Source organism: Phyllostomus discolor, chromosome 9 (genome assembly GCF_004126475.2).
Source record: "Phyllostomus discolor isolate MPI-MPIP mPhyDis1 chromosome 9, mPhyDis1.pri.v3, whole genome shotgun sequence".
Lineage (NCBI taxonomy): Eukaryota > Metazoa > Chordata > Mammalia > Chiroptera > Phyllostomidae > Phyllostomus > Phyllostomus discolor.
This window is the reverse complement of record NC_040911.2, coordinates 71,759,891-71,771,704: the sequence shown is the minus strand read 5'-3', so window position 1 is coordinate 71,771,704 and position 11,814 is coordinate 71,759,891. Positions and strand designations below refer to the sequence as shown.

The window sequence follows — 11,814 nt, the reverse complement described above, 5'->3', positions numbered from 1 at the left end:
TTTGGATTCCTTTTATTTCTTTTTCTTGTTGATTGGTGTGGTTAGAACTTCCAGCACTATGTCAAATAAGACAGGTGAAAGTGGGCACCCTTGGCTTGTTCTTGATCTTAAGGGAAACACTTCTAGTTTTTGCCTATTGAGTATGATGTTGGCAGACGGTTTTTCGTATATGGCCTTTATTATATTGAGGTATGTTCCATATATTCCTACTTTTCTGAGTGTTTGTATCATAAATGGGTGCTGGATTTTATCAAATACTTTTTCAGCATCTACTGATCTAATCATGTGATTTTTGTCTTTCATTTTGTTTGTATCACAGGTGGCAAACACAAGGCCCATGGGCCGAATCCAGCCCTCCACCTTGTTTTATCCAGCCTGGCACCTTGTTATTCCCCAGCAGCAGCGCTGAGCTCTCACTTAAGTGTTAAGGAGTAGTAATATTTATACAGTCCTAAAATTACATTTGGCCCTTTGAAGGCAACCACAAGGCTGGTATGGCCTCCAGTGAAAATGAGTTTGACACCTCTGGTTTATATGATGTATTACATTAATTGATTTGCATATGTTATACCATCCTTGCATCCCTGGGGTAAATCCCACTTGATCAAGGTATATGATCTGTTTAATGTATTGCTGGATCCAGGTTTTTAATATTTTGTTGAGGATTTTAGCGTCTACCTTGGCCTGTAATTTTATTTGTTGTGTCTTTACCTGGTTTTGGAATTAGGATAATACTGGCTTTGTCGAAGAGTTTGGGAGTCTTCCCTCTTCTTTACTTTTTTTGGAATAGTTTGAGAAGGATAGATATTAGTTCTTTGAATGTTTGGTAACATTCACCTGTGAAGCCATCTGGTCCAGGGCTTTCCTGTGCTGGGTATTTTTTGATCACTGCTTCAATTACCAGTCTGTTTAGGCTTTCTGCTGCTTCTTGTTTCAGTTTTGGGAGATAATAGTATGATGCACTTTCCAGCAGTCACCTTACATTCAGCATTTCTAAGTACGAAGATATCTTTCCCACAAAAATCTGCAATTGCTCCTGTATTGCCTAATATTAATATTGCTGTTCTCCACCTTAACTAGCCCTTATCTTCTTTTTTATCATCTTTCTGAAATCTATTCCATTACTAATTTTTATTGATTTTACCTTGGTAATGTAACTTGAATCAGAGCCCTCTTTTTAGTTCCATTGCCAATAAAATGAGTGCATATTTTTATTACTAGCTCAAATGTCACTTCTTTCTTGAAGCTTTCCCTATTTCTCCTAGCTGAATAAATTTTTATGTACTTAGCATTAAAAGAAAACCAGAAGCACAGATGATGTCAAAATAAAAATTACTACCTTACTACATGTTACTCAAAACATTTCATTCTTTACAATTCTTAATGGGGCCTGCCCCTTTCTTCTTTTTTCTTTTATTAAAAAAAAGTGTTACAAATAATTATTTGGTCTTACACACCTTGCTTAAGTAGAACACATATAACAGAGCACCCCAACTGTTAAATAAATGTGGATTCAATGCATCCAGCAACTCAGCTCTCTGGATTGTCTGATATTTAGAAATGCACTAAATTTGGAGAGGGCGTTACCAAATTTTTGCTAAATACTAGGTCAATCTATTCTTGGTGCTGACTCTACTGAAACTGGATTTTAATATTACCTGGAATCAAACCAGTCCTTTGGTGCCTTTGGACCAGCACCTTGACCCAAAGCAACTGGTGGAGGAATAAAACAAAATGTCCCAGCTCTGGTTAGCACTTATTTGAATTTGCTTTCATGTAAGGCTTCTGTTTCTGATACATTTTGGTTGCATACTATTTACTGATTCTTTTTTTTTTGTTAAAGAATTTGTTTATTTATTTTTAGAGAGGGGAAGAGAAGGAGAAAGAGTGGGAGAGAAACATTAATGTGTGGTTGCCTCTCATGCGCCCCAAACCAAGACCCGGCCTGCAACCTAGGTATATGCCCTGATTGGGAATCCAACCAACGACCCTTTGGTTCACAGGCCCGCAGCTCAATCCACTGAGCTATACCAGCCAGGGCTATTTACTGATTCTTAAAACACTTGAGTAGTCCAATTTACCTTTGTTCTTTCTTACCTTCACTGAACTCTCAATGAAATTTGCAATTTCTACTACAAGGTTCAGGAGGACATTGTATATTATCTTGAAGCATTTTCCGATCCTTCAATTTCTTTCCGTTATATTTGCCCACCAAGAAAAAATGCTTCATATGATCTGGTAAAATCCGTGCAAACGAGCTAGTTAAGAGTCAGCATGGACATCACAGGTTGACTCACATCTCCCACTTCCTCATCTTACAGTCTCGAAAGCAGGGCTCCCCAGCTCACACTTCAGTCACCGGGAGGACTTGGCCTATACACCACGCCCTCGAGACCACTCAGCGCCTCCAAGTCTGGGGGAGTGTCCTGCCTCCTCCTGTCCTTTCAGGTGTCCCCTCCTCCTACGCTCCCGTCACGAGGTCATTTCGGCACCCTCACGCCCTGGCTCCGCCCCCTCCAGCTCCCACCCTTCCACCGCGCTGGGCACGAGCCTGCGCCTGCGCGTGCGCCCTGGGGACGAAGTCGGGGCGCGCCGTTGCTGGAACGCGGAGAGCGGCGGGAGGTGCAGCCAATGGGAGATGGCGCTGGCTAGCGGCTGGAAGGCGGGGCCTGCGCGGGTGTTAGGTTAGCGCGAGGCGTGACCTAGTTGACAGGCTCCGAGGTGCTGCTGTGACTGCATCCGTGGAGCTGAGTCGGGTGGGAACCGAAGCTGAGCGCGGGCTTAGGGAGGAGGGCGACTACTGGAGAGGTGCCAGAGGCGTGGGACGCGGAGCCTTTTTCACTTTTTCCCCCCCGAGTGCCCCCTCCCACCCCTCCCACTCCACACCACCCTGTTTGCCCGTGAGCCTGGGGAACTTGCAGCTTAAAGCCAGCCACCCCCACGGCAACATGTACCCCAGCAACAAGAAGAAAAAGGTGTGGAGAGAGGAGAAAGGTAACCGGCCTGTTGAGTCATAGGGTGCGGAGGTGCGGGTGGTTGTGGGTTGGGGGCGGGGGTCAGGGCTGTGTGTGCCGCGGCGCCCTCCTCCCGAGCTCCCGCCTAGCGCCCCCCGGACCGGTGACGCCTCCCTCGTGTGTCCGTGTGTACACACGCGCACTCAAACCGGCGGGCACGCGCCGCCCCCGGGTACCTGCAGCTCGCCCACGTGTGGGCGCACGCCCCTCTTTGCCACCCGCAGCGACTGGTCACCTCTCCAGACGGGGCTGCTTTAGTCTCTCACGCGGCGTGAACCCCCGCGGGCTAGTCTCCGTGCCCAGATAACTTCCTCTGTTGTCCTGCGCGGTCTCGGGACTCCTGCTGGGACTTTCGCCCACCTGGCCGGCGAGTTCCGCGGACACGTGCCTGCGGGCGGACACACCCGCTGCAGCTGTTGCTGCGCCTCCGCTCTCCTCCGACCCTCATTCTTTTACTCTTCGCTCCTGTTGATCCCCCCACTCTGCCAGCCTGCGGAGTCCCCACCTTCTTGTTTACCCCTTCTCTATCTCCCTCACTTCTGCCCCGCAGTGTGACTTGAAACCTGGAACTCAAGGGGAAACCAAAAACGAGCGTTTTGTCCGTGAGGATAAGTGCTTTCAGAGAAATCTAAATGGGCTTTTCTCTCTGCAGTGTGTTTCTCAATATCCCATCCCTATTCATAGTTTAAAGTTGCTCGGGGTAAGAGTGTGAGACTGATGTCACTCAGTGAATGAACCCACCCCTGAATTTTGTGCGTATCAAGGCTTATCCAAATCAGTGAACATGGCACCGATTTCTGTAAGATACAGAAGTGTACAATCCAACCCTCTTTTTTCTCTCTCTCTCTTTGGCCTTATAGTTAGATAATATTCTAAGGTAAAACTTGAGTCTCTGGAGATTTTTTTCACTCCTTTTTGTTTAGTTTTTTTTTTTTTTTTTTTTTTTTTTTTTACAGAAATGTAGCAAAAAGTACTTGCATTGCTCCTGCTAATGTATACTAAACTTATGTATGGAGTGAGGTCCTATGAGGGTGGGGCAAATCTCTCCTAAGTATCTTGTTTTTAAAGAAGAAGGATGAAGGGGTGACTAGGTGCAAGTCCTGGCCTGTGTAAACACCTAGGCAAATAGTGCACAAAAAATAGAATTAATGTGGAAAAAGAATCCGCTCTATAGGGGCTACTTCAAGCAATGTACAAGGAAAGGGATAAGAAAGTATTTTTAAAAAATTAACTGCTGGGAGGATTAACATAACTGATTAAAGTGGTTTCTATAATATTGAAAGATTGTATGTCATGTAATTATGTTTTAATGATTATGGTCATATATAGAACTAAAAATTTTGGTGTCACAAAACAAATGTTGAGAATAATAACCTGATATATAAAGCAGTATGAAATCTGTTTGTTTTGTTTTTGCAGTAGCAGTCACTACACACTTTCAACAAGGATTTACCTTGTAAGCATTCAAAAATCACTTATGCCCATTTTTATTGATGGTCTTGAAATGTTAGCTTTGTATTATTGATAATAATGAAGGCAAAATAATGAAAGACATGGAGATTGCCTTCAATACATGAATCATTGATGAGCTTATAGTAATTACTTAAGAACTATTTTTCCTGTTATAATAGATAATATTCCTGAGTAATGATGTTATAATGTTTCCTTCACTTAACATGTACACAGTTGACCTGTTATAAACAGGCATTTTAGAATTTTTAATGTCTTAGTTCTTCTTTTGCTTTAAATAATAGGTGCAAATATAACCAAATTAATATTTTTTAAATAAACAAATGCAATGTTAAGGAAGGCATTTAACAAAATATGTTTTCTTGTCCAAGCTAACCTATTTTTGTCTGAGGTTTAATGTTAAAGGGAAAAGTTATTGAGACTTGAAGACTTTAATACATGTCTCAATGTCTTATCAGGATGTCTATTTTTGAAATAGTTAATATTTAAATATATATTTATTATATCATCAAGAAGCAGCTAAGGATTTCCAGTACAGTAGTTAGTATTAAAGAAGCTGATGGGACACATCACCTTTTGCCTTTTATTACACTGTAGAGGATGGTATCATATTTTTGCAGATGTTATTTAAATCTAAAGGCTTACCCACCTCATTGAAATGTCAAGGCATTGTATAAATATTTTAACACGGTATAACATCTAGTGAGTAGATCTGTTTATATGCTTGGTTAACCAAAAAAGGACTTATGTATTTTGCTCTGTGTAATGTGTACTTTTTTTGCCCAATTTTTGAGGGAAGACTAAGGGTGCGCTTTATATATGGGTCTAATGATTACATACCATGGGTATAATAATTCCCATGTATAATGTGCACAAAAACTATGGTTGCAGGTTATATTTGGCAAAACACGGTATTGCAGAGATTAAGTATTCTTTAAGGAAAAGTTTTGATTAATACCTCAAAAACTCTATAGTATATGTATGTAGCCCTCAGTATGTCTTATTGTTTAAAAAAATAATTAAGTTCTCAAGTCCATACATGTTAGCTAGATGTTATTGATCTAGTATTTTGGGCCATAATTCAACACTACTTAATGGGTATTATCATTTTAAGTACTGAAACTTAAATTATCTCATTGTTTTATCTTATTGATCTTATTTTGTTTAAAGTGTCCACACTTAAATTTTTAAATAAATGGAGTGACAGAGGCCAGGTTGCATTCCCACTGGCACATTCTGACATTTATTAAAACTACAGGTGCTTCATCTATTTCAGTCTGATCAGTGGTATTGCAATATTCCATTTTAGCGATCTGAGCTTTACTAGTAGTACTTTGGTAAATTTTAGTCATCCCTTTTCCTCCTCTGTGTGATTATTTTAAATTTTTCATTCCCTTCAAGCTTCCTATTTCATCAAGACCCTGTCCTCCTACTAGACAGATGTTACTGCCTTTTAAAAAGTTTTTTAATAGGAGAAAGTTTATTAAGACAGTTACAGAGGTAAAAGTGAGCTGTAGAAGAAATGGGCTCTGGAAACAAGTCCCAGCTAAAGAAGGGCCCTTGGAACTTAGGAGAAAGTGAGAGAGGGGGAGAGGGAGGAAGGGAGAGAAAGAGAGGAAGGAAGAAGGAAGGCAGGGAGAGAGGCAGTGCTTGCACTCTGGGGAAAGAAGGGGATGGGGAAATGCGTTTCTGTGTTCCATAGAGAGAGCCACTAGATACTGCCTTTTAGTCCATAGACGAAATACATGTCACATGACATGAACAGCTACATAGTCTTGTTTGTCTGTTTCTTCACACATCCTTTGTCTTTTCAGCTTTGTTTCCATCTTAAAGGAAACACTTTTATTCTTTGTTTCTAAGATTAACTCCCTCTACTTGTGCTATTTATTTTATCTCCTGAATTCTTTGAGAGCTTCTGCTATCATTTATTCCTTTTGGGTATGTTTAGTTTCTGAGCATCTTCAGGTTTCTCTCCTCAGCCTCTAAGAATGGCTCTAGTCTCTTCTAAAGGAGCCCCTCCTTCCATAGGGCTTCACCTGGGAGTTTGCTGTTCTCACTTTTTCTCAGTCTCTCATAGCCAGCCTCCTGGATCTCAGTTACACTAATAAAACTTGTATTTCTAAAGTTATTTAGTAATAATAGTGGTGACGCTACTAATAAAAAATAGTTACTGTTTGAATCCTGCTCAACACTATTCAAGGTACGTTACATGGGATCTCATTTAATTCTCACAACAATCCTCTGAGGTAGTATTCTCTAGGATCAAAAGCTTTGAACACCATTTGCATGGATTTGAACCTAGTTGTACTGCTTACTATATGTAGAAACTTAGATTTAAAACTTCTCTGTCTTAGTTGCCGTATCTGTAAGTTTAGAATATACCTACCAATTTATCTCAAAAGGAAACTGAGACATAAAGAGTTTAAGTAACCCAAGATCACATAGATTTGCATGATTTGGGATTAAAACCCAGTTTTGTTAACCACTTTGCTCTTTTCAGTGCCTTTGGTGATCCAGCTGATAAAGCCAATGGCCTATTAATTTTTATTCTTCTGATCTTCCTGTAGCAATTGGTAGTATGTCTCCTCTTTTACATACTAAAACTCTTTTCTCTGCTGGTTTTTACATCACTGGGACCTTGATTCACCTTGTGCACCAAGTGACATCTAAACTTTATTTACCTCTTTTTTTGTCTACTCCCTAAATGTTGTTTTTTGAGGTTTATTCTCCTCTCTTACCCTTCCCTATGAACTTATTATAGGACCAGAAGTTCAGGTGGTAATTTCCAAAATCTCTAGGCTAGACCTCTTTCCTAAGTTCTACATTTTTTATTTCAACTTTAATGCCCTGTAGGCATCTGAATTTCAATATGGTGATGACTCTTGAGTATTGTAGTATTGTGACTTGAATATATCACATCTGATTAAAATATGGCTTTTTTTTGTCGTTCAGTCTATTTATTTGGCTGAAGATAAGCCAGTTCTAGGAGCTGGGGAAAATGTTGGTTCCCTGTTTCTTGTTTACTTATGCTTACATTAATACTTTCTGAAGTTTATTTCTGTGAAAGAATCTTTTAAAGTGATTATTTTTTGAGGTTTAGGCTATCTAAAACTAGATACTATCCTTAAAGCCATTCAGTGAAACTATGGCATCTTGTAATATGCTGAAATTGAATTGGAGAGTGAGAATACATCTTTTGGCAAAGTATGTGATATGTGACAGCTGACATACAGAATGAGGATGCTAGTGTCAGTTTATATATTGAATATTATTATTTTTTTAAACTCACTTTATTATTTGTTTTAAAATTATTTATTGTTGTTCAAGTACAGTTGTCTGCATTTACCCCCCCACGAATCCCCTCCCACACCAGACATCCCCACATCCCTCCCCTGCTTCTATCCCCCACCCTTGGTTTTGTCCATGTGTCCTTTATAGTTGTTCCTAAACCCCCCCCCCCCCCCCCCCCCCCCCCCCCCCCGCCTTATCCCCTCCCACTTCCGCTCTGGTTACTGTCAGATTGTTCTTAATTTCAATGTCTCTGGTTATATTTTGCCTGCTTGTTTGTTTTGTTGATTAGGTTCTACTTAAAGGTGAGATAATGTGGTATTTGTCCCTTACTGCCTGGCTTATTTCATTTAGCATAATGCTCTCCAGTTGCATCCATGCTGTCACAAAGGGTAGGAGCTCCGTCTTTCTTTCTGCTGCTTAGTATTCCATTGTGTAATTGTACCATAGTTTTTTGATCCACTCGTTTACCAATGGGTACTTAGGCTGCTTCCAGCACTTGGCTGTTATAAATTGTGCAGCTATGAACATTGGGGTGCATAGGTTTTTTTGGATTGGTGTTTCAGGGTTCGTAGGATATAATCCCAGCAATGGAATTGCTGGGTCAAAAGGCTGTTCCATTTTTAGTTTTCTGAGAAAATTTCATACTGTTTTCCATAGTGGCTGCACCAGTCTGCATTCCCACCAACAGTGTACTAGGGTTCCTATTTCTCCACATCCTCTCCAACACTTGTTGTTTGTTGATTTGTTTATGATTGCCATTCAGACCAGTGTGAGGTGGTATCTCATTGTGGTTTTAATTTGCATCTCCCTGATGGCTAGTGATGCTGAACATCTTTTCCTATGTCTCTGGGTCCTCTGTATGTCCTCCTTGGAGAAGTGTCTGTTCAGGTCCTTTGCCCATTTTTTAATTGCGTTCTTTGTCTTCCTGGAGTGAAGTCTTGTGAGTTCTTGATGTATTTTGGAGATCAGACCCTTGTCCGAGGTATCATTGGTAAATACGTTTTCCCATATAGCTGGTTCTCATTTCATTTTAATGCTGTTTTCTTTAGCTGTGCAGAAGCTTTTTAATTTGATGAGGTCCTATTTGTTTATTCTTTCCTTTATGTCCCTTGCTTTAGGGAACACATTGGTGAAAATATTGCTCTGTGGAATATCGGAGAGTTTTCCTTTAGGACTTTTATGGTGTCACAACTTCTATTTAAGTCTTTTATTCACCTTGAATTTATTTTTGTGTATGGTGTAAATTGGTGATGGAGTTTCATTTTTTTGCATGTAGCTGTCCAGATCTCCCAACACCATTTGTTGAAGAGGCTATTTTTACTCCATTTTATGTTGCTGTCCCCTCTGTCAAATATTAATTGACTGTAGAGATTTGGGTTTATTTCTGGGCTCTTTATTCTGTTCCATTGGTCTGTGTGTCTGTTCTTATGCCAGTACCAGCCTGTTTGTTTACAGTAGCCTTGTATACAGTTTGGTATCAGGTATTGTGATCCCTCCTACTTTGTTCTTCTTTCTCAGAATTCCTGCAGCTATTCGGGGTCATTTATGGTTCAATGTAAATTTTTGAAATGTTTGTTCTATATCTGTATAATATGCCATTGGTATTTTAATAGGGACTGTGTTGAATCTATAAATTGCTTTGGGTAGTATGGACATTTTGATGATGTTAATTCTTTCAACCCATGAGCATGGTACATGCTTTCTATTTGTTTGTGTCTTCCTTAATTTCTTTCTTTAGTGTTGTGTAGTTTTCTGAGTATAGAATTTAAAAAAAAGTTACAGAACTAAAAAAAAAATTAGTAAATTTTATTTCCTTATTTCTTTAGATTAAATATACAAATAAAATTTTATGCATTTTTTCCTTGTATCTTAGTGGATTGTTTTATGTACCTTCTTGGATACGTGTAATCAATTTTGAATATTAGTGGTCTCCTTTATAGAATAAAGGTTAAACTGCTCACATTTTGTTTTAACTTAAGTTTTAAGCTGCCTTTCACTTCTGTAGCCACTTCCCTTTTCATAGCATATCTCACAGCTTCATTAAACTATTCATATCTCCTTCTTTTACCAGCATACACATTACATCTTTTGGGGACTCAGTTTTTCCTGAGAAAGTAGTACAATACAGTGGCTAATCGTATAGGCCATAGTTTCTGACTGATGGAGAAATCTGACTGGATTTTCATGGGAAGTTCTCTTGCATTGGATCACTGAACTTTGATGTGCTTTATTTCTCTATCTGCAAAATAAGGATACTAATAGTGTCAACTTACTGAATTGTAGGGAAGACTATTTCAGTGAAATTATACATATAAAGTACCTGGTGCACAGTGAATTCTTTTTATTTTCCTTTAATCCTTACCTGAGGATATGTTTATTGTTTTAGGGAGAGAGAGAGGAAGGAAGAGACAGAGAGAGATTGGGGGAGAGAGATAGAGAGAAACAGAGAAACATCGATGTGAGAGAGAAACATCTATTGATTGACTCTTGCATGTGCCCTGACAGGAGAGCAACCTGCAGTCTAGGTCTGTGCCCTGACTAGCAGACAAACCATGACCTTCTGGTGTACCATGTGATGCTCCAACCAACTGAGCCACCTGACCAGGGCCAGTGAACTCTTTATAAATGACACCAATTGTTATCAGTTCTAAGGTGCATTTAAAAATATTGACGTTTGTAATCAAGATGTATTTGTATATTAAAGTATTGTTTATATCACTTCCACAAAGGTGTCATTAAATTAAAAGTGCACTTTTATTGTGGATGGCATTTTCAAATTAAGACAATATCTTGATGGCTGCCTTTCTTGTGCTTTTAGCATTTGTACATACCTGTTTTAGGATTTAGTGTTTTATTTATGAAGCTGTTATTTTGCCTCTTAACCATTTCTTCTTTTGTCTTGTGAACTTTTCAAAGTCAAGGATCTCCTTTGTACTTGCGGCATATAAATATATCACCTAGTACCTAGTACAGACTGTCAATAGAGGTTGATTGAAAGAGTTTCCTTATTTTTTCCCTATTAATATAGTATTAATTTTACACCTTTTAACATTCAAATATAGAGTCATTAGGTTTGCATTTTGGTGTTTCTCAAGCCCACATTGATTTTTTTGGGGGTAGTTTAACATGGTTAATATTTAAATTATAAAATAATTCATGATCTTAAAAGTTATATACAAATGGAAATTCTGCTTTTATTTTGCAAGAACGCTTACTGAAGATGTCCCTAGAGGAAAGACGTAAAGAATACATGAGGGACTATGTTCCCTTGAACACTATCCTATCATGGAAGGAGGAGGTGAAGGGCAAGAGCCAAAATGATGGTAAGTTTCTCAGAATATTTTTCAGGTAGATGCTGTTGCAATTTTTTTATGACTTCTGTAGGATAATTTTTGACAAAAATGATTAACAGGCATTTAATAAAGAGATGACAATTTTGCTATTTGAAATCATTGTTGGTCATCATTTAATTATTTTTAGCAATTTATCATGCATTATTTAAACTCAGAAAATTATTATTTTTTACTTATTTTATTTTATTTATTTATTTTATTTTATTTTATTTTATTTTTTTATCCTAACCCTGACCATTCTGAAATACACCAAAATTATATTATGGTATTCTGTTATGGGAACTATTAAAAAATTACTTTGTAGTAGTTTTTGGAGCAAATGATATTAGGGATTGCTGCTTTGGTGTCATGTCCCAGAGTTTGTTTTGACTAGGTTAATTTATGTTGGATTTCTTCAAGTTTATTTTAAGGATTGACTGCAGTTCAAAGACAGTGCATCAAGAAGAGAAAACATACATTTCATATAACTTCAAGAAGAGTATATATTTTGTGTGGTCTGGTATTATGTCTACATATAAAGTATTTGTATGACAAATTTACTGTATGGCACACTTATTTTGATTTAATGAGAGTCTAGATTGAGGGAAAATATATATATTAGAATATAAATGAAATTTTAAGTATTACAAATGTTCAGGGAAGAAAATAAAAAAACATAATAAATTTAATGTATGTTTAATATGTTT

At 38.5% G+C, this 11,814-nt stretch overlaps 1 protein-coding gene across 1 annotated transcript in view; it reads left to right on the top strand.

The window, feature by feature from the left end:
- The first annotated feature begins 2,623 nt into the window (after positions 1-2,623).
- MACROD2 (mono-ADP ribosylhydrolase 2) overlaps positions 2,624-11,814 on the top strand; it is a 2,132,804-nt gene continuing 2,123,613 nt past the window's right edge. Inside the window, exons 1-2 of the mRNA XM_036009551.1 lie at positions 2,624-2,994; positions 10,982-11,098. Coding sequence (XP_035865444.1) covers positions 2,949-2,994; positions 10,982-11,098 — 163 coding nt within the window. The 5' untranslated portion in view covers positions 2,624-2,948. The remainder of the gene's footprint in view (positions 2,995-10,981; positions 11,099-11,814) is intronic.